The sequence below is a fragment of the Salmo salar genome, chromosome ssa13 (genome assembly GCF_905237065.1).
Source record: "Salmo salar chromosome ssa13, Ssal_v3.1, whole genome shotgun sequence".
In the NCBI taxonomy this organism is placed as follows: domain Eukaryota; kingdom Metazoa; phylum Chordata; class Actinopteri; order Salmoniformes; family Salmonidae; genus Salmo; species Salmo salar.
The window spans coordinates 32,117,721-32,139,092 of NC_059454.1; the positions used below are offsets into that span (position 1 = coordinate 32,117,721).

General features: G+C 42.6%; 2 protein-coding genes across 8 annotated transcripts in view; one reads left to right on the forward strand and one right to left on the reverse strand.

Moving 5' to 3' along the window:
- The first annotated feature begins 66 nt into the window (after positions 1-66).
- LOC106566894 (twist-related protein 2) lies at positions 67-3,871 on the forward strand. Its single transcript, XM_014135449.2, has 2 exons — positions 67-1,096; positions 3,480-3,871. Exon 1 carries the CDS (start codon positions 399-401, stop codon positions 978-980), a length of 582 nt encoding a protein of 193 aa, XP_013990924.1. The 5' UTR covers positions 67-398; the 3' UTR covers positions 981-1,096; positions 3,480-3,871.
- Positions 3,872-4,400: 529 nt separating this feature from the next.
- LOC106566895 (histone deacetylase 7) overlaps positions 4,401-21,372 on the reverse strand; it is a 66,900-nt gene continuing 49,928 nt past the window's right edge. For all 7 annotated transcript variants that reach the window (XM_014135453.2, XM_014135451.2, XM_014135452.2 and 4 more), the window contains 14 exons: positions 20,499-20,709; positions 20,102-20,235; positions 19,713-19,833; positions 19,069-19,118; positions 17,962-18,069; positions 17,789-17,844; positions 17,183-17,270; positions 16,747-16,866; positions 16,416-16,513; positions 14,982-15,100; positions 12,832-12,965; positions 11,353-11,434; positions 9,476-9,614; positions 4,401-9,171 (listed from right to left, as the gene is read on the reverse strand). In XM_014135453.2, coding sequence (XP_013990928.1) covers positions 9,129-9,171; positions 9,476-9,614; positions 11,353-11,434; positions 12,832-12,965; positions 14,982-15,100; positions 16,416-16,513; positions 16,747-16,866; positions 17,183-17,270; positions 17,789-17,844; positions 17,962-18,069; positions 19,069-19,118; positions 19,713-19,833; positions 20,102-20,235; positions 20,499-20,709 — 1,503 coding nt within the window. In that variant the 3' untranslated portion in view covers positions 4,401-9,128. The remainder of the gene's footprint in view (positions 9,172-9,475; positions 9,615-11,352; positions 11,435-12,831; positions 12,966-14,981; positions 15,101-16,415; positions 16,514-16,746; positions 16,867-17,182; positions 17,271-17,788; positions 17,845-17,961; positions 18,070-19,068; positions 19,119-19,712; positions 19,834-20,101; positions 20,236-20,498; positions 20,710-21,372) is intronic.

The following is a 21,372-nucleotide window of genomic DNA, read 5'->3' on the forward strand; positions in this document are numbered from 1 at the left end:
CTGAGCCAATCTGTGGAACAGATGGGTGGGAACTTACAAGTTCCATCCTCTTTCTTCTTTAAAAAGCCAGATGCAGGTTGGCTGCTGTCTTACATTGATCTAGGATACTAGATGCAACTGCTGTTCTGAATGTAGCGAGCAGATTGTAGTGTTAGATTGTTGTAATGTCTAGGTGTAGGCAACATATGGATTTCCAATACTGAGAATTTATTAATTTTCCATTCGCTTTCTCTACCTAGCAGCCCTGCAAGATCACTTCGGGTATTTCTATATACAGGCTTGCCAGAAAAGAAAGAAACTAAAGGGGGCATAGCACATTAGAGGGCCTTAAGGAGAGAACAGAGGAGTGGGATAGAAACAGTGTAGCTGTAGAAACAGGGTTAGGTAGATAGACTGCCATGAGAGAGGATCCGTCAAGCTGTGGTGAATACCCTGAGGGAGGGGTGGTGTCCAGTGAGGAGGAGCCAGACTGTGCTCCAATCAAATACCCTGTGGTGGTGGTAACACCAGGGGCCGGCGGGCGCAAGAGTGTCACCAGGAAAGACAACATTTTATCGCCAACAGAGGACAACAAGTCAACAACAGGAGGGCCTCCCAGTTTGATCCCATCAGGACCCAAGAGGCCTAAGAAGAGTCCCCAGCCCTCCCTGTCTCCTCTCCCCATCCCAGGCCAGCCCCTGGAGGACCCTCAGCACCAACGGGTGATCGCCAATGTACGGGAGCGCCAACGGACGCAGTCCCTGAACGACGCTTTTGCCTCGCTGCGTAAGATCATCCCCACGCTCCCCTCGGACAAGCTGAGCAAGATCCAGATCCTAAAGCTGGCCTCGCGTTACATTGACTTCCTCTACCAGGTCCTGCAGAGCGACGAGATGGATGCCAAGCTGGCCAGCTGTAACTACCTAGCCCACGAGAGACTCAGCTATGCATTCTCAGTGTGGAGGATGGAGGGGGCCTGGTCCATGTCTGCTACCCACTAGCCCTGTCACCTACCTCTCTAACATCCCCTCCCCCAGCCAATCTCCCATGACCTCTGACCCCTGCTCTCTGACCCTCATCCTCACATCATCTAACTCCTCTTATCATTCTACACCAGGTATGCACTCCGACTGCCGAGATACAAACCATACAGTACATACTCAATATTATCTTTCCAAAGCAAAATCTCACTGTTTTATACTGCATGCAAGGAAGTAATAATTGAACAGATCTGCTGAAGGTGATTCAGATATAAACATAGGGCAACACCTGGTGTTTTATTAGAGTATTGAATGCCATGCTGGACATTTGTCAGAATGAAACCCAGTAACTATTACCAAGTAAGTGAATCACAAGGGAGGATCATAGGACAGCGCATCTTAGGTTACCACAATTCTCTTTTTACATTCAAGGTATACAGTAACTATTCTACAAGATCAGTTTATATTGAACATGTATATAAAATAGTAGCTTGTTGTATCCCATGATTATCAGCTGGACTATGGACCTAATAGGAGGAAGTAGAGCTGTTATTTCATACATTTTGTAACAAATAACGTTGAACTCTGACAAATCGCTCCATACAGTAGGTATCTTCTTTTTATTATCTATACACATACAAATTGAATTTAGATCAGAAATCATGAACATAATCATATGCAACTTCTTCATAGACTTGATGTTGTTATTATCCCATAGTCTCATACATAACTCATTGTGTCCCATAGTCTCATACATAACTCATTGTGTCCCATAGTCTCATACATAACTCATTGTATCCCATAGTCTCATACATAACTCATTGTGTACCATAGTCTCATACATAACTCATTGTATCCCATAGTCTCATACATAACACATTGTATCCCATAGTCTCATACATAACTCATTGTATCCCATAGTCTCATACATAACTCATTGTATCCCATTGTCTCATACATAACTCATTGTATCCCATAGTCTCATACATTTCTTAGACACTGACCTATTCATAATAATCAACCTTAGAAGCCAAATGATTGTGGAAAAAGTAACACAAGTTTCACTTTCCAATAAAAGAACAATTCCATTTATTTATTTAGGTGCAAAAACTTTCCTTTGAAATACTTTCCTTTCATTTTGGCTTAAACTTGCTACGTTGCACAAAAATGAGATAGTTCTTGACAAGGCTGAACAAAAACAAACTGGTTGAGAGAAACCATGCAGCAGTTAGCTTTCAAAGGAGAAGTGATGGCTGCCTACTGCACTCCCACAAACCACGGAGTTTGATGAAAGTGGTGTCATTGATTGGTTCAGTTCCAGCGATCCATGTTAAAGACGGCTGTCAGACGCCTCATCAGTGGCTGTGCCTCCCTCCACCAGTAGCCACACATTTGGCCTTTGCCATGTGAAACCACTGCTTTACCCACTTCATTCCCAATGCAGGAAAACCCTCAGAACGTATCATTAAACTGTCCACAAGATGTACCACTACCATGCTTCTGAGGGAAGTATTTTTCATAGTACATTCAGCACAGTGTGTTCATACAACCTAGTCCACGTTGACAAGTTATTTTCTGTGACATTCACAAATAATACTGTCCTCTAGAAATTGTGTTTGAGGTGAATGAAAGCTACATACCCTTTAATCTCTTACTTAATACCATGTGAAATGAAAGTGGCCTGTATAGGCAGCTAGATGTGAGAAATGCATTCTCAGACAGTGTTTGTTGGGATGGCCTTTGTTATGGTTCAGTCTTCAAGCGGACTCTGAAGACATTCTTTGCTCCTTTCTCGTTAGGGTCCTGTAGTATTCTCCAGTTCGTCTGCTTAGCCTTTTCTGTTCATTTTTGTATTCATATACATGTGAATACAGTATGCACATGTTCTCCCTGCTATTCCGTATGGTTGCCTTGGTATGTGTGTGTGTATATGCCACATAAATACAATTTTTTTTAGGCATCGATGTTTATCCGTGTCTTTCAAGATGGCCGCTACAGCTCACCAGTTGTTGCACCGCTGTCAGATTGCTTCCTTATTAATTAAGGAGATCAAATACACATTGGTGTTTTAGCCTGCGTTGGTCTCATCGCTAAACTTATTGCCACACACTTTGGCTTTAGATTGACCAACTGTTCTAAGTTTATACTTATATTTGAGGTTACTTTTGTCTTTTATGTGCATGTTTATTGATATTATCCAGTTACATTTAATAGAAATACCACATTTTACTAGGACATGGTCAACAAAACACCCAGCCCTAACCTCCAAACAAAACAGGGGCAGGGAAAATGGACATAAACAGCTCAATACTAAAGGGAGTTTTTATTCCCATTACTTTTTCCCCTGGGAGTTGAACCAGTTTAACTGTTAGAGAGTGCAGAGGGATTTTGTTAGGCGTCATGGACTAATCATTTGTGCTTTCTTCAACACAAAAGGAAATGGCATATTTTTCATTACGTAACACTTACAGAATGTTTGAAGCACGTAGCACTTACAGAATCTTGTGTCTGTCTCCCCAGCACCGTACCAAGGCGTCTGAGAAGCCTCCACCTGTTGGTCTGCAATCCCTTTGTTTACTGATTTGGACCTACATCTCTGGACCAACTAAATCAAAGATATGAGCCTGCCCTCACTCTGGAGAGGTACTGTAGAGAGACTCAGCTTCCTCGAGCCCACACAGAATCTATGGGACAATGATTCAGAGCTACTAGCAGGTCTAGAAGAGGGACAACTATAGCTTTTTAGGACCTGGAAATTGCAACTTGTGACTTGGAAACAATTTGGTAAACAAATGTAAGTTGCAGATATTAATGGGAATATTCCTATTGTAGTGTAACTACATGTAGTACAGAACTGTTTGTAAACCAAAACACAATTCCTCATTAAAAGGGAATCAGTTGGTGTAAGATAATAGAATGAGTACTTGAGCATCTTTGAAGCACCTTTCTCAGCCCCATCTTATTGCCAATCTCACCTTAAAGCATACACCCTGTACTGCGACTACACCAAAATGGACAAGTCCACCATCAGCATCCAAAATGTATGACCAAACATTTGGAGATGGATGATGACACAATAACATTTCTAAACGCCAAATACATAGGAAATACAGCGATTATCCTTCTTTGAGTTTGTGTGTGAAAGAACCTGGGTTACCAGGTTATCTACGTGTTACCCTGTCAGCATAAATTAGTATAGCACAGACTTCCTTAATGAGGCCCAAGTGTCTGCTCAGGCAGACCAGGGTATAATTGCCCATAAAGCTGTTGTTCTTTTGGGGAAAATAAGGCCTCTAAAATATTTATTGGTTGTCTGGTTGGAAAGAAATCCTATGATATGCCCAACCACAGAAGCACATGTGGATACATGTATTAGTGGACCAGGAAAGTACACCGTATATCCAACATGTTGTCACACCTACAATTCTGTACACACAAAAATGACAATAAAAAAAATTTAATGAAGAGAAAAACAGTACAAAATAGACATTCTTTCTATACATACATAGGAAATATGTAGGAAAAAAATTAACACAAGGTAAATAAAAAGTATGAAAAAAAGACTCTGTTATTCTTAACTCCAGTTAGTGAAGGCTACCAATACTTGACTCAAGGCACATGCGTGATGTATTTTGGTATTGAGTATCTATTTACAGTGACTTTAAGAAATAGAGCATAAAAAGGACAATTTTAAAGGAAATCAAGAGGAGCGGCCCACTTGTCACTAAGACAATAAGAGTGTTGCCCATAGGCCCCTGGAAGTCTTTACAGGAAAGGTAATGTACAGTATTCAACACACTTTCTCTAACATTACTTCATAGACAACAGATACCCACCGGTGTACTACGAGACAAAGAACACAGGCACTGTTCTACGAGAATATGAATAATGGTGGTTACTTATATTTCGTTTTATACAAGTCTTTGAGGGGATCTTATGGGCAAACATTGCCCAGAGTCTTGAAAACAACCACCCCAAAACAAATAGTTAGTACAAACAATAATGAATATTGAAAACTGCCAATGGCCTCCTACACACATATACAGATTTTTATTTTTATTTGAACCAGTTTGCTACAGCACAAAAGTAGTCCTGCAGCAACAGGAAATGTGAATTATGTGAATTATAATTAATGGACAGTATTGTAGAGATTGATACATTTTTTTAAAGTGGACTTTTTATTTTATTTTACCCCAAATACACTACAAGGTTTACATTTCCTGCATTTCAGGAAAGTTCTCCGGCAACAGGGTGATCAAATTTCAATCCTACATCTGTAGCCATCCACAGTGGTTGGTAGAGTATAGTAAGAAAAGACTATAAGACTTGTTAGCATGGTTATCGTTATCTCTCTCTCTCAACGACAACTAGGGGAGAGGATGAAGCTAAGGTTAGAGAAGAATGTTTAGTTAAGACAAGATTGACGTGTATCACCAGCGTACATGCCACTGTATTGGCGCACCAGCAGAGAGAATGTTCCTGAAAAAATATGCCTTGTAAATGCTTTCTTTCTGCAGTGGTTAGTCAGAATTGGATGCTCTCTCTCACTCTCCTCTTCGATTTCCAACAGAGAAAACACAGTAATACACATTACTAGAGAGCTTATGATACATTTAGACATTTAGCCACATTCCATAGAAGTATGGGGTCATATACAAAATAATATTGTGAATCTGAAAACAAATGTCAATTTCTCAATTTGATGGTGGGCAGTTTTTTTTTCATCCACTGAAGAACCTCTAAAAATGAGTGCAATCTAGATGAAATGTTCATTAAGACAAACTACATAAGCCCAGAATGAATATAGAAAACGAACCATGGAATGTGCTACACATTTCAATTCACAACAAAAACGATCTACACTGGACGTCATGAACACACAAAAAAGGCCTCAGGACATGTTAACAAACTAGTTTCAGTTTGGATGTGTGCAGATACAGTATATCTGAAAATCTATAATCAGCATGATGTCAAGTACTGTATCATACATACAACTGGAGTACAAGAGACACTTCCTACACAAGGCCTAAGGGAGAAGTATGCACCATCATAGTAAAGCCACATCTCCATCAGTGGAGGCTCCTCAGAGGAGGAAGGGGAGGACCATCCTCAGTGAATTTCATAAAATTGAATGAATTAGATAAAACTATACTATTCACGTCACCAAATAATGAATTAAAACACAGTTTTGCAATGAAAGTCTACAGTAGCCTCAACAGCACTCTGTAGGGTAGCACCATGGTGTAGCACCATGGTCCATCCTCCTCTGGGTACATTGACTTGTCCTCCAACCTATCTGAGCTCTTGCAGCATGAATGACATGTTGTCCACCCAGTCAAAGGATCAGAGACAGAGAATGAATTTAGTACTGAACGCATAAGCTAGAGCTAGCTAGCACTGCAGTGCATAACATGTGGTGAGTAGTTGACTCAAAGAGAGAAAGACAATAGTTGAACAATTTTGAACAAAGTAATTTCTTCCAAAATATAGAAGCAAGAAAGAGTCATTTTCACTTTCACTTACTTAGATAGCCTATGCAGCTAGCTAGTTTAGCCTGCTTAAATACTCTTCTCGAACAGAGGGATGCTATGTTAGCTAGCTGGCTATGACTATCCAACAAAACACTGGAACTCTTCCAAGTCAAGGTAAGATTTTGGTTTTACAAATGTATTGCCTCCGGGGCCCGCTGGTGCAGGTGCTAAACTGCTTACTGGCTGTACACTGTAACGTTACTGCATGATCATAGCGGGTTTACTAACGCATTAGTTATATTAGCTATGTTGACTATGACGTTACTTTAGCTAATATGGTGACAACGATGTAGACTGTGTGTAGCGGTTATGATATGGTTTGGCATGGAAAGTTTATTTTTGCCTGGTCACATTCAGCTGATGTGTTGTGCATTGAAGTCCACAAGCGAAAGGTGAGAGGAGGAGAAAAAAAACATGTAAAAATGAGAGCGCATAGATGCGAGAAGGAATACAACGTGGCTGCTATGAAAGTGAACTGTATTTACGCGTGATTAGGGGTGTATTCATTCTGCCGATTCTGTTGTAAAACATTTCTTAAATGGAAGCAAACAGAACGAAATGGAGATAAACATACCTGAATTTGTCCAATAGAAACTTGTTTGCAACTGTTGGACTAATGATTACACCCTAGATCAGCGAGATGCAGACAAGAGTGTACAAGGTGATATTGAATGTGTCACGGTCTGTCACCTCAAATGTTTCTCTTGACCTGTGTGCATCTACGTTGTAAACTTTCATTCATAGGCTAGGTTGTAGCAACATGATGGGTTTAGGTAATATTTGAGTATCATGAAGTAGCCTAAACCTATCACTGTTACAGTGAACTGGGTGAATGGAATATGAATGACAGCCATCTAATATGCTGTAATAGAATAAGGCCAAGCTCATAAAAAAAAGAAATCGTCCTCCCTCATCTTAAATGGCACCGACCACCACTGACCTCCATAGTGCTAACAGTAATAGTATTTTGGTTGGTCCACGAAACAAACAGAGCAACACTATAAAGAAGGTTTTCACATAAAATAATACACTCAGTTTAACTGTATTCAACTCCGCTTGATATTACTGTCCTTGGATAATATCAAGGGAACTGAACTGTCAAATGAATGTACACAATAAATGTCTATCCACAGGTCAAAATTCTGGTCCTGCAAAAACAAACATTAACGTACAGTAACACCGTAACCACACTGGTCCATCTGCAGTAATACAGTCCCACTGCAGCCATATTGAAGACCGGTTTCTTTGGGAGATCTCCATGAAGTGCATTAGAGCCTTTGACTAGCATCATAAACAATACAATGGCATAGGAATGAACATAGAACTAGTATTTCCTTCCAAACAGTGGTAGGTCTTCAGCTCTTCGTAAGATTCATTGGTTTAATTGTTTCAGTTCATCCAGTTTGTATACTATATATCCTCGAGACAGGAGGTATAATTTTGGTCCTCATCATGTCAGTGGTGAGACATAAAGGGAAATAGCGTGCATGTCTACAATGCCTTTCTGAGTGTGTGTGTTTGTGTGTGTCCCTGCCAACAATATATAAAGACACTTGTCTATGAACAGCAGTGGAAAGTATTTGTAATACAATCTGGCCAAACAGGATTTTTTCGTAAATGCACTTTCTATAAATACTCATTGTGTATACATGCCGGTAGAAATGTAGAATGCATAAGTCTTCTTTTTAGAATGTGAGTGGATTTTAGAGGACAACAATATCTTCCAATCTTCAAAGTTGAACAGATCATTAAATAATCTCGAACTTTAGTTTCCCCGAGGTTTGGAATTTTCAACGGTTCACATTACGGAATGCACAGTGCAAAAACAAAAACAACAGATAAGACCACAGTCATCCAAATCTTCATTTTCTTCTTATTTTTTTGTATTTTTTTAGTGGTTAAACTATTAATGACATCATCGAGGACCGACTGAGCCATTCAACAGTTGCCAGGTGCTGGCCGGTCCCCTCCAGGCTCTCTCTCTCTCTCTCCCTCTGTCTGTCCAGGGCCTTCCTCAGACAGACTGGGGTCTGCTCTGCTCACTGACACAACAACAGACACCCACAGACCTGGTGCTAAGTAATCCCTCCTTCAAGGGCACATCTTCTTTTAGTCTCTATGGCCTGTATTATTCACAGACACTGGGGAAACAAGACAATGGCTGGGAAGTATTTCCTTACTGTAAGTGCCTCCACAAGTCCTTTATGTCTGTACTTGTTTTAAAGGCCAAAGAGTGGTCAATATGACGGCACAGGGCTGGTATGGACGTATCCTTCTGGATACACACAATATAAATGACTCTGTCTTGCTAGGGCTAGACCACGGACAGAGTAAAATAATCAGTTGTTTGAGAGAACATCTTTTATCTCACATATACACTGACAGGGCTTTGGTGTGGCTTAGCAGGCTACATTAGTTCCCCTGTGTTGAGTTCACTCTTCGCTGTGTTAAGTTGCGCTGCATACAGTCTGAGGAGAATGGACAGTGGTCTTTGAGGCACTGTGTGGCTTTAAGGTCTCATTGGTTAAGGCAGAGTTCCATAATCTACACTCCTCCCCTTCGTCGTGTGACAGCGCAGGATCTCCAAGGCTATTGGGACGTCCTGGAGGAGGTCTCTGAGGTCAAAAGTCAGCATCTTTTACATGGAATCGTCGTCGTGCTCCATAGGCTCGTCGGGGAGGCTGGGGGGCAAACACATAGAGAAGATGGTTAGGAAAAGCATCATGCATCATATTTGTACAGTACTGTACAGGGGAGCCTGCCCTTTACTGTGAGAGTGTTTAGAAGTGTTTGAGAGTGTTTAGGAGTGTTTGAGAGTGTTTGAGAGTGTTTGAGAGTGTTTAGGAGTGTTTAGGAGTGTTTAGGAGTGTTTAGGAGTGTTTGAGAGTGTTTGAGAGTGTTTGAGAGTGTTTGAGAGTGTTTAGGAGTGTTTAGGAGTGTTTGAGAGTGTTTAGGAGTGTTTGTGTACATGTGCCCCTGTCGTACCTCTTGCTGGTCAGGACCCCCACAGAGAGAGAGGCCAGAGCATTGACAGCATCAGTCTCCTCACAGTCTCTTCTCTGAGCACCCACGAAGGACAGGCCCACGGAGCTACTGAACGTCTTTAGGGACTGCCAATACTGACCTGAAAAACAGACAGAGAATCTTTTGGGCTATACAGTAGGAGAGAGTGGGGTAATTGAGCCAATTGCCATTGGAGTAAGTTGAGCAAATTACAGTGGGGTTTTTTTATTTCTTTTTTTACATATATTCCGATTATTTCCGTGTACAGTGCCTTGCAAAAGTATTCATCCCCCTTGGCGTTTCTCCTATTTTGTTGCATTACAACATGACATTTAAATGGATTTTTACTTGGATTTCATGTAATGGACATACACAAAATAGTCCAAATTGGTGAAGAGAAACGAAAAAAAATTACTTGTTTAAAAAAAAGTTAAATAAAAGAAAACAGGAAAAGTGGTGCGTGCATATGTATTCACCCCCTATGAAGCCCCTAAATAAGATATGGTGCAACCAATTACCTTCAGAAGTCACATAATTAGTTAAATAAAGTCAACCTGTGTGCAATCTAAGTGTCACATGATCTGTCACATGATCTCAGTATATATAGACCTGGTCTGAAAGGCCCCAGAGTCTGCAACACCACTAAGCAAGGGGCACCACCAAGGAAGCAGCACCATGAAGACCAAGGAGCTCTCCAAACAGGTCAGGAACAAAGTTGTGGAGAAGTACAGATCAGGGTTGGGTTATAAAAAAATATCCGAACTTTGAACATCCAACGGAGCACCATTAAATCCATTATTAAAAAATGGAAAGAATATGGCACCACAACAAACCTGCCAAGAGAGGGCTGCCCACCAAAACCCACGGACCAGGCAAGGAGGGCATTAATCAGAGAGGCAACAAAGAGACAAAAGATAACCCTGAAGGAGCTGCAAAGCTCCACAGCGGAGATTGGAGTATCTGTCCATAGGACCACTTTAAGCAGTACACTCCACAGAGCTGGACTTTACGGAAGCGTGGCCAGAAAAAATCCATTGCTTAAAGAAAAGAATAAGCAAACATATTTGGTGTTCGCCAAAAGGCATGTGGGAGACTCCCCAAACATATGGAAGAAGGTACTCTGGTCAGATGAGACTAAAATTGAGCTTTTTGGCCATCAAGGAAAACGCTATGTCTGGCGCAAACCCAAGATTTCGCATCACCCCGAGAACACCATCCCCACAGTGAAGCATGGTGGTTTTGCATTTTGCATTTTCTAAGTGGTATGCATGTTGTGTAAATCAAATGATTCAACCCCCCCAAAATCTATTTTAATTCCAGGTTAAAAGGCAACACAAAATAGGAAAAATGCCAAGGGGGGCGAATATTTTCGCAAGCAACTGTATACACAACATCCTGAAATATATGTAGATATCTTTGTTAAAAGAATACTATATTTCCCTTGACGGAGTGAAGCTGAATGTAAAACATGAATGTAAAACAAACACCCCACTCTGCCCTACATTATGTGTGTTTATTCTGTGTGTTTTTTTGCCTAAACCAGAGCCAGTAAGCACACACACTTGAATGAGCAGTGAGCACTTTGGCTGCAGTCAGAAGGTCTAATCGTCCAAATGGTATAAAAGCTAGTCCCTCATACTGTATGGGCCCATATGGTGAAAGATGAATATTATTAATAGCCTTGTAGCCTAATGTATTAAATCATTGTGTGTACTCAGGAAGTCTGCATTTCACAATAATTAGGATCAGACCAGAATAAAGGGATAGACAAAAATAGAATAGAGAGACAGAGGGAAAAGAGGGACAGTGCTGTACTGTATGAAAAAGAGACATAAGGAGTAGAATGACTGTTTACCCACCATGTATCTGTATGACTCTCTGTAGCGAGCAAACACTGTTAGCATTGGGCTTCTGCAGCAGCACCTCCTCTGACAAAGGCTCCTGTATGGACAACACAGTGGGAGAGGAAACCATCAGGCCACTAATCAACATCATCCTCCTTTCCAGCCCTCAACATCTTTCCTCTTATTTACAGTGCATTTGGAAAGTATTCAGACCCCTTGACTTTTTCCACATTATGTTATGTTACAGCCTAATTCGAAAATGTACTAAAGTGTTTTTCGTCCTCATAAATCTACACACAATACCCCATAATGACAAAGCAAAAAAATATAATTTTTTTTGCACAAAAATAAATAATGGAAACGTATATATTTACATAAGTATTCAGACTCTTTACTCAGTACTTTGTTGAAGCACCCTTGGCAGCGATTACAGCCTCAAGTCTTCTTGGGTATGACGCTACAAGCTTGGCACACCTGTATTTGGGGAGATTCTCCCATTCTTCTCTGCAGATCCTTTCAAGCTCTGTCAGGTTGGATGGGGAGCGTCGCTGCACAGCTATTTTCAGGTCTCTCCAGAGATATTTGATCGGGTTCACGTCTGGGCTCTGGCTGGCCCAGTCAAGGACATTCACAGACTTTGCCCGTCTGAGGTCCTGAGCGCTCTGGAGCAGGTTTTCATTAAGGATCTCTCTATGCTTTGCTCTGTTCATCTTTCCCTCGATCCTGACTAGTCTCCCAGTCCCTGCGCTGAAAAACATCACCACAGCATGATGCTGAAACCACCATGCTTCACCATAGGGATGGTGCCAGGTTTCCTCCAGACGTGACGCTTGGCATTCAGGCCAAAGAGTTCAATCTAGGTATCATCAGACCAGAAAATCTTGTTTCTCATGGTCAGAGTCCTTTAGGTGCCTTTTGGCAAACTTCAAGCGGGCTGTCATGTGCCAATTAATTGATTTTACCACAGGTGGACTCCAATCAAGTTGTAGAAACATCTCAAGGATGATCAATGGAAACAGGATGCACCTGAGCTCATTTTTGAGTCTCATTTTTACATTTGAATATTTTTTACATTTTAGTCATTTAGCAGACGCTCTTATCCAGAGCGACTTACAGTAGTGAATGCATACATTTCATAAAAAAATTTTTTGTACTGGCCCCCCGTGGGAATCGAACCCACAACCCTGGCGTTGCAAACACCGTGCTCTACCAAAGGGTCTGAATACTTATTTAAATAAGGTGTTTCTAATAATCTGTTTTCGCTTTGTCATTATGGGGTATTGTGTGTAGATAGATAAGGAAAAAGGCTGTAATGTAACAAAATGTGGAAAAAGTCAAGGGGTCTGATTACTTTCCGAATGCACTATATATGATTGAATATTCCTTATGAGGCTATAGACTTCACATTCCTTTGTGGTATACTTAACATGATTTATGAAGGGGTTTAAAAGTAGTTCATAAACTGCTTTAATGCACCTTAAACCAGTCTCTCACCTCAATGCCCAGGAGAGCGCTGACGCAGGCCTCGGAGGCGTCGCAGATGGCCGTGAGGTCGTGACCTCCCTCCAGGGCCATGATCACCCGGCCTCCAGCCAGACCCATCAGCTGCCGGGTCAGGAACCCAAAACCTGATGGACACATCAAAAACAACACAGTCGATATGGGATGTTGTGGACAATTAAGCACATAAACTTTGCATGTTAAACTAGCCTAAATCATGTTCAATGAGGCATGTGTGCCAACTCCTTTTCTAGACTGACAACATGGCCATATACAGTGCCTTCAGAATGTATTCACACCCCTTGACTTTTTTCACATTTTGTTGTGTTACAGCCTGAATTTAAAATTGATTAATTTGAGATTTTGTGTCACTGGCCTACACACAATACCCAATAATGTCAAAGTGGAATTTTTTACAAATTAATTTAAAATGAAAACCTGAAATGTCTTGAGTCAATAAGTATTCAACCCCTTTGTTATGGCAAGCCTAAATAAGTTCAGGGGTAGATATTTGCTTAACAAGCCACATAATAAATTGAATGGACTCACTGTGTGCAATAATAGTGTTTAACATGATTTTTGAATGACTGCCTCATCTCTGTACCCCACACATACAATTATCTGTAAGGTCCCTCAGAAGAGCGGTGAATTTCAAACACAGATTCAACCACAAATACCAGGGAGGTTTTCCAATGCCTCGCAAAGATGGGTAGATGGGTAAAAATACAATAAGCAGACATTGAATATCTCTTTGAGCATGGTGAAGTTATTAATTACACGTTGGATGGTGTATCAATACACCCATTTACAACAAAGATACAAATAAAAAAATAGAATCAAATCAAATGTATTTGCCTCATGCGCCAAAAACAACAGAAAATATTTACTAAATAAACTAAAGTAAAACATTTAAAAAGTAACACAATAAAATAACAATAACGAGGCATCCTTCCTAACTCAATTTCAAGAGGGGAAGGAAACCGCTCAGGGATTTCACCATGATGTCAATGGTGACTTTAAAACAATTACAGAGTTTAATGGCTGTGATAGAAGAAAACTGATGATCAACAACATTTCAGTTACTCTACAATACTAACCTAAATGACAGAGTGAAAATAAGGAAGCCTGTACAGAATACAAATATTCCAAAACATGCATCCTGTTTGCAATAAGGCACTAAAGTAAAACTGCACAAATTGTGGCAAAGAAATTAACATTATATCCTGAATACAAAGCGTTATGTTTGGGGAAAATACAACACAACACATCACTGAGTACCACTCTTCATATTTTCAAGAATGGTGGTGGCTGCATCATGTTATAGGTATGTTTGTCATCGGCAAGGTCTAGGGAGTTTTTCAGGATAAAAAGAAACGAAATAGAGCTAAGCACAGGCACAATCCTAAAGGAAAACCTGGTTCAATCTGTTTCCAACAGACACCGGGAGACAAATTCACCTTTCAGCAGGACAATAACCTAAAACACAAGGAGTTGCTTACCAAGAGGATATGTTATGTTCCTGAGTGGCCTAGTTAAATTTTAGACTAAAATCGCCTTGAAAATCTATGGCAAGACATGAAAAAACAACCAACTTGACAGAGCTTGAAGATAAAAACATTTTACTGTACAATCCAGGTGTACAAAGCTCTTAGAAACTTAACCAGAAAGACTCACAGCTGTAATCGCTGCCAAAGGTGATTCTAACATTGTATTGACTCAGGGGTGTGAATACTTATGCAAATTAGATATTTCTGTATTTCATTTTGAATTCATTTGCAAAAATGTCTAAAAACATGTTTTCACTTTGTCATTATGGGGTATGCTGTGTAGATAGGTGAGATAAAAAATCTATGTAATCCATTTTGAATTCAGGCTGTAACACAACTAAATGTGGAATAAGCCAAGGAGTATTAATACTTTCTGAAGGCACTGTACCAATCTTAATGACATTTACAGCACAGATTCATATAAATCAATAAAGACACACATTTACAACAGTGATGCAACCAGGTCAGCGTGTACCAGGTCAAGGCTTATAAATGTCTTACCTTCTATTTATCAAGAACTAACTAGCAAAGCTCTGAAACCACTGTACAAGCTAGCTCATGGTCTAACGTGTACTGTTTGAGGAAAGCCTTGCTTACATTTGGCGGTGACCTTGTACCCCCCTAGAGGTGCAGGGTGTCCCTCTGCTGCATCGAACCCTGAGGAGACCAGGACCACATCAGGGGAGAACTCCTGAGCTATGGGCATCACCACCGTCCTGCAGGGAGAAACAACAGCATTTCAACAACACCTCGACAATATTTACTCCACAAACAGCCCTGTCTGGCTGTTAATGACAGTGAAGAGAGCAGGGTTGAGGTCGAGCTGCAGGGGCCTCCTGTTGTTTTCTGGACTGGCGTCAGCCACTTCTCTCTGTTAGAGAGTCAACCAGCACAGCACAGAACAGAGCAGGACCACTAGCTAGCGAGGGAGCTAACGCAGGCATCTCTGCTGCCGCCCGAGTTCAAAGCCTCCATAAGCACGTCTGGTTCCCATTTGGAGCTTGTCACTCTCCTCACGTCACTGACAGCCTGCCATCTGGGATCCATTTGGGTTCATTATCCTGCGTTTGGATTCCTCCAGCCCAGACCCCCCCCACTCCCCACCACACTAACCAACCCTGCCTCCCCTGCAGACCAATAAAACCTCCCCTACTCCCCTGTGAGCCCAGCTATAGGCAGACTACAGGGAGAACAAGAGAAAGAGGGAGAGGGCTCATTAAAGATCAATCAAAGCAAGGGAAGGAGAGAGGTAGGGAGAAGAGGAGAAGAGGAATGAGACAGAGGAGACAAGGAGGTGGTGGGGGTGCATTCCTTACCCCTGGAGTTTAGAGAAACTGACTGAGAACGTTTCACCAACAAACTTGTTAGACATTTTAAATCTGTGTGGGACAGACATGTGTGGCAACAAAATGGTGGTGTCTTTTCAGATTCAAAAACAGAGGTTTTATTATTATTTCCAAGGGTGGTGTACTACTGTGTGGAAAAGAGAGGTGTAATAGGAATATTAAACCCTGGTTTCTTATTACGTTGAAGTTAAAAACGTATGTTGAAACTTTTCCAGGACTATGTTGTCATTCTCATTTTGTTACACTGGCTTAGAGGTGGGGCCCACCCACCACTGTCTGTGGTCGCCACAGTTTCCTACGGTTGCCACCAGACAGACGACCTAACCAAAATACAGAAACTTCATTAGAACCTGAACCACCCACCGGTGGCAATTAAGTGCTATGGAGGAAGTGGCAGTGAAATGTCTGTTTAATACAACAACCACCAAACCTGGAGACAATTTAATCTCACACATAAAACATAGAACATTGGGACCGTACACATGCACTTCAAATGACTCCGATTCAGAAATGCGTCAAGAGGTTTTGCACTTCAATCAAATTACAGTCAATACCGTATGAGGGGAGAAGGGGGTCTTTCTAGAAAGTGACAAGGTAAGACCTTTGTTTTTTCATAGTTACAGAAATGGGGACGGGTGGACATTGATGTTTAAACCAGAAAGGATCATGGTCAGAGCTGTCGTACCTAAAAGCAGCGATGTACTCAGCATCACTCATAGGGGGGTCCAGACCTCCAGTCCAGGCCACGTTGACGTTGAAGCCTTCTCCAGCACCAGATCCCACCTACAACACAGGCACACAGAGAGACCTACTGAGACGATGCATTCTCCATGGAGATGTGGTCAATAACATAGAGGTGCTAGAGGAACAACACGTGTAATAGAACGTCTCCTAAACACACTAAGACCCTTGAGCAGACATCTGTCCGCTGTTACTTTGGAACCTAGCTAGATGTCATGCCCATTGTCCTACTGGCAGAATGCCCGGTGTAGAGCTGACCCAACGATGTCACTTACCTCAGCTGGCCCCCCGCTGCCAGGGAAGAAGTTGCCGTCATCATAGCGATGCAGTGAGATATACAGCACACTGGGATCATTGTAAAACACTTCCTGGGTCCCATTACCATGGTGAACATCCTAGCAACAGGACAGAGATGGAAGAGAAGATTTGGTTACATTAAATCACATAACTGCTAGCTTATTTTATGTCATATCCTAGACCTGGCCAATAGTAACAAATAAAGCAATGTGAGACAGAACTCACATGTGTATACATACATGTTTACTTGTGTATACATACATGTTTTCATGTGTATACAGTATAGCATAAGGGTCATACTAAATACTGTAGTTATTGTCAAAACAGTAGTCGGTCAACTGAGACGAGGATACGACCAAGAAAAATAGTGTCGCTACTGTTATTGCTACAATCACTGCAACTGTAGTCCCTTACCCAGTCAACGATGAGGATCTTGTTGGCACTCAGTTTCTGTTGGAGCTGCTTGGCTGCGATGGCCACCGAGTTGAAATAGCAGAAACCCCTGGAGGAGGGAGGGAGGGAGGGAGGGAAGGGAGGGGGAGGGGGAGGGAGGTTAGGGAGGGAGGGAGGGGAGGGGAGGGAGGGAGGGAGGGAGGGAGGGAGGGAGGGAGGAGGGAGGGAGGGAGGTTAGGGAGGGAGGGAGGGAGGGGGAGGGAGGGAGGGAGGGAGGGAGGGAGGGAGGGAGGGAGGGAGGGAAAGAAAGGTAGAGAAACAGACATTAGCAATACAAGATGATAGTGGTTAGGATACGAAGAAAAATTGTGGAATTCCTAAAAGCCGACTCAGCACACCAATAGGAGATGCATAAATCTTCTCTCTGTTCTTTTCCTTCCCAGCTTCACTATCAGCCCATAAATATCTTTCATCAGACAGCGTGCTGACACTGCAACGCTCAGCAGAGGCCGCTGTGGTTAGCCTGGGCACGCACTACCACAAGGAGTATAGTACACATGAAAAACTACACACAAACAAAAACACACACACACACACATTCGATGTGAGAATATGAGACAGACTTACATTGGGTTGGATGGGTCAGCATGGTGGCCTGGGGGCCTCACCACTGCAAAGCCATTCTGGAGAGAAACAAAACAAAACATGATCATTCACTATTCTTTGTCAAGTTGCCTGAGGCAGTTGTAGAGATAGTCTGGAGTGTGATTTGATGGGGATTACAGATCTCTGTGTCTTACCTTGAGCTCTCCCTTGGCCACTCTGAAGGCCAGCTCTGTGACACTGCCTGCAGCCATGCGCGATGCCGTGGACGTATGAGACTCGTTCCAGATTGTGTCATTGTCCACCTGCCAATCAAAAACAACACAAGTGTGAGTGACAGGACAGCACGACGGCCAAGCGTGAAGGAACCAGTCATTAGTATGTGTTTAGAATCCGCTAACATGCTGTATGGATCAGGTGTAGTGTTTTTCTTCCATGGTTTCAATGGCACTAAGTATTAGTACAGGTACACCAGTTTGGAGGCACACAGACCTCACCTCAATCATTTATGGGACTAGAAAACAGCTGTCTGATATATTACCATACTTACAGTACACAGACACACCCGGTGCCATAGAGATTTGCTACTCAAGCAACAGAGAAATACAAGAGGGAAAACAGGACTTGTTTCCAGGGAGAGGAAAATGCATAAATGTTGAAAATGCATACGTGGTGAATATGCATACATGGTGCATACATGGTGCATACATGGAAGAGGAAAAAGCAGACATTTCCAGGGAGAGGAAAACGCATGCATGCACACGAGGGAATTCCCTCAGGGACTTAAACATGCTGCTGTCCACTCCATTCTACATATCCTTTCTTCCTTTCAGAATTTTTTCCCGTTTGTTCACAAACTTGTATTTCTAGCCGTCTGGCTCAGACAATGAAATTGGAGGCATTTCTTTTCCCCCGTCATGAGCATCATGTTTTTATTAGATTGAAATCTCATGGTCCGACAGAGATCGTCAGGCAATTTATTGTCTCAACCCACTCATATGCTTTCTTTTTTCATATCCCCTCCTCATCTTCTCATGGCTCTCTCTGTGAAACAACAACTCATCGCTAATCACTCTGAATGGACCATATCATATACGTGTTGTTAAGGACTTGGAGGGAAGAATTTCCAACTGAAATCAAGAGATGTGTGTGTTGTGAGCAAGAGAGAGAGAGCTGGGGGAAAATGTGTGTATGTGGATGTGTGCGTGTATGTGGATGTGTGCGTGCATGCATATGTGTGTGTGTGTGTGTGTGTGTGTGTGTGTGTGTGTGTGTGTGTGTGTGTCGTTGGGTCTCTCACTTACCCCCACTCCTCCACATGGGAGCATCACAAACATCCTTTGAGAGAGAATGCCTGTGGGAGAACAATGAGTGGTATTATTCATCACAAATAATCAGTGGTAACAGCTTATTTTCAGATCATTTTATTAGCATATGACATTACTGTTTGTCTGTGTACCATCAGTGAAATTACATCTTACACTTTTTCTCAATCGCATAGAAGCAATTTTTGGATCTATATTGAAATGTATCTATAGCAGAGTAGCAATGATCACATTCTGAAATACAGAACTTCTGATCGTTTTATTGCCGTCGTACCTGCCTTGCATATCTTAGAACCGCTTTCGCAAAACTTTAAATACAAATGTCATCAGTGAATACAACATTTGTATTCACAGAATATTAACACATTATTTTCATCAGAAGAGAAATGTGTGAAACTGTGTTCATTGTAATGAGTTAACTGCTAAACGTAAGGGATTCCAAAGTGCTATCAATACCGTACCGTTCGAATCATTAACCAGGCAAATCTCTATTCAGTAGAGACACCAGAGAGTAGCTTTACTTTACTATTGCCAAACTGTTGCCAGTTATGCAAGGGGTCCTGGCATAAGATTGGCATGACAGATTATATGAAAACATCATCAAATCGTTAATGAGGACGTACCAGCCAGCTTGCGGTTGTCCAGTTTGAGGCGGTTGAGTGGGTTGGTGCCGTACAGCAGGACATGACGCTCTGAATGGACCGACTGCAGCTCCTCCAGAGTGGCCTTTCGACCCCGGATAGTCTGTATGGGGGAACATGGACCAAACTTAGAGCAGACACTGGACCATTTAGTAAGATACAACTACCCCTAGCAATATTGAATATGGCTACGAATGAAAAGGTCATGTTTGTCCCTTGAGTCTACCCACAGGGCACAGACGTCAATTAAACGTCTATTCCACGTTGGTCCAACGTGATTTCATTGAAATGACGTGGAAATAACGTTGATTCAACCAGTGTGCCGAGTGGGTAGGTAAAGAAAAAGGAGGTAAAAACGGTGGTCTATGTACCTCACACTGGCCCCTGAGACCTCTCTCCTGGAGACGTGACCAGATACTCTGGATCCTCCCAGCATGCTCTGGGTGGCTGCTGTTGTCACCACATGTGCACTGGTGCTTCAGCATCTGAGAGTCATAAACCAGGCCTGCAACCAAACAGAGACACACATTAACGTTAGTATTTCCGGTGAATCAACAGCTGTAAGACAGATCTACCCACAACAAGAGAGATATGGAAACAAATGCAATATAAGCATATAAACTGCTTAATACCCATATCTTATCAGAGATTCCTTGACCAGGCCTCAGATTGGAGCAATTGAATTACAGCCACAGTAGGGATAATAACCTATACCTAAACAGGTTCCCTTGTGGCAGTGTGCCTGGGTGTGTGTGGTTCATTTCTTACCGGTGGTGAAGCGTGGTTTGCTATGTGGTTCTGGGGCGGGTACTGGCAGGGGCTTGTCTGGCAGCGTGAGGGAGGTGGAGGCTGGTGAGGACTGGGTACGGAAGAGGGGCCGGTGGGCACTGCCAAGCATCATGGGTACCGCCAGCGTCTCCATGTGGGCTGTCTGCCGACGCAACTGCTGCAGCTGTTTCTGTTTCTCCCATAACAACGACTAGAGAGAGAGAGAGGGAGAGAGAGAGAGAGAGAGAGAGAGAGACAGAGATAGAGAGCCAGAGAGAGAGAGAGAGAGAGAGAGAGAGACAGAGATAGAGAGCCAGAGAGAGAGAGAGAGAGCCAGAGAGAGAGAGAGAGAGAGAGAGAGAGCCAGAGAGAGAGAGAGAGCCAGAGAGAGAGAGAGAGAGAGAGAGAGAGAGAGAGAGCCAGAGAGAGAGAGAGAGCCAGAGAGAGAGAGCCAGAGCCAGAGAGAGAGAGCCAGAGAGAGAGAGCCAGAGAGAGAGAGAGCCAGAGAGAGAGAGAGAGCCAGAGAGAGAGAGAGAGCCAGAGAGAGAGAGCCAGAGCCAGAGAGAGAGAGAGAGAGAGAGAGAGAGAGAGAGAGAGCCAGAGCCAGAGAGAGAGAGAGAGAGAGAGAGAGAGAGAGAGAGAGAGAGAGAGAGCCAGAGAGAGAGAGAGAGAGCCAGAGAGAGAGAGCCAGAGCCAGAGAGAGAGAGAGAGAGAGAGAGAGACCCAGAGAGAGAGAGCCAGAGAGAGAGAGAGACAGAGCCAGAGAGAGAGAGAGAGAGAGAGAGAGAGCCAGAGAGAGAGAGCCAGAGAGAGAGAGAGAGCCAGAGAGAGAGAGAGCCAGAGAGAGAGAGCCAGAGAGAGAGAGAGAGACAGA

Excerpts from the sequence above, each read along its gene's own strand:
- LOC106566894 (XM_014135449.2), top strand. The coding sequence starts at position 399 with ATGAGAGAGGATCCGTCAAGCTGTGGTGAATACCCTGAGGGAGGGGTG.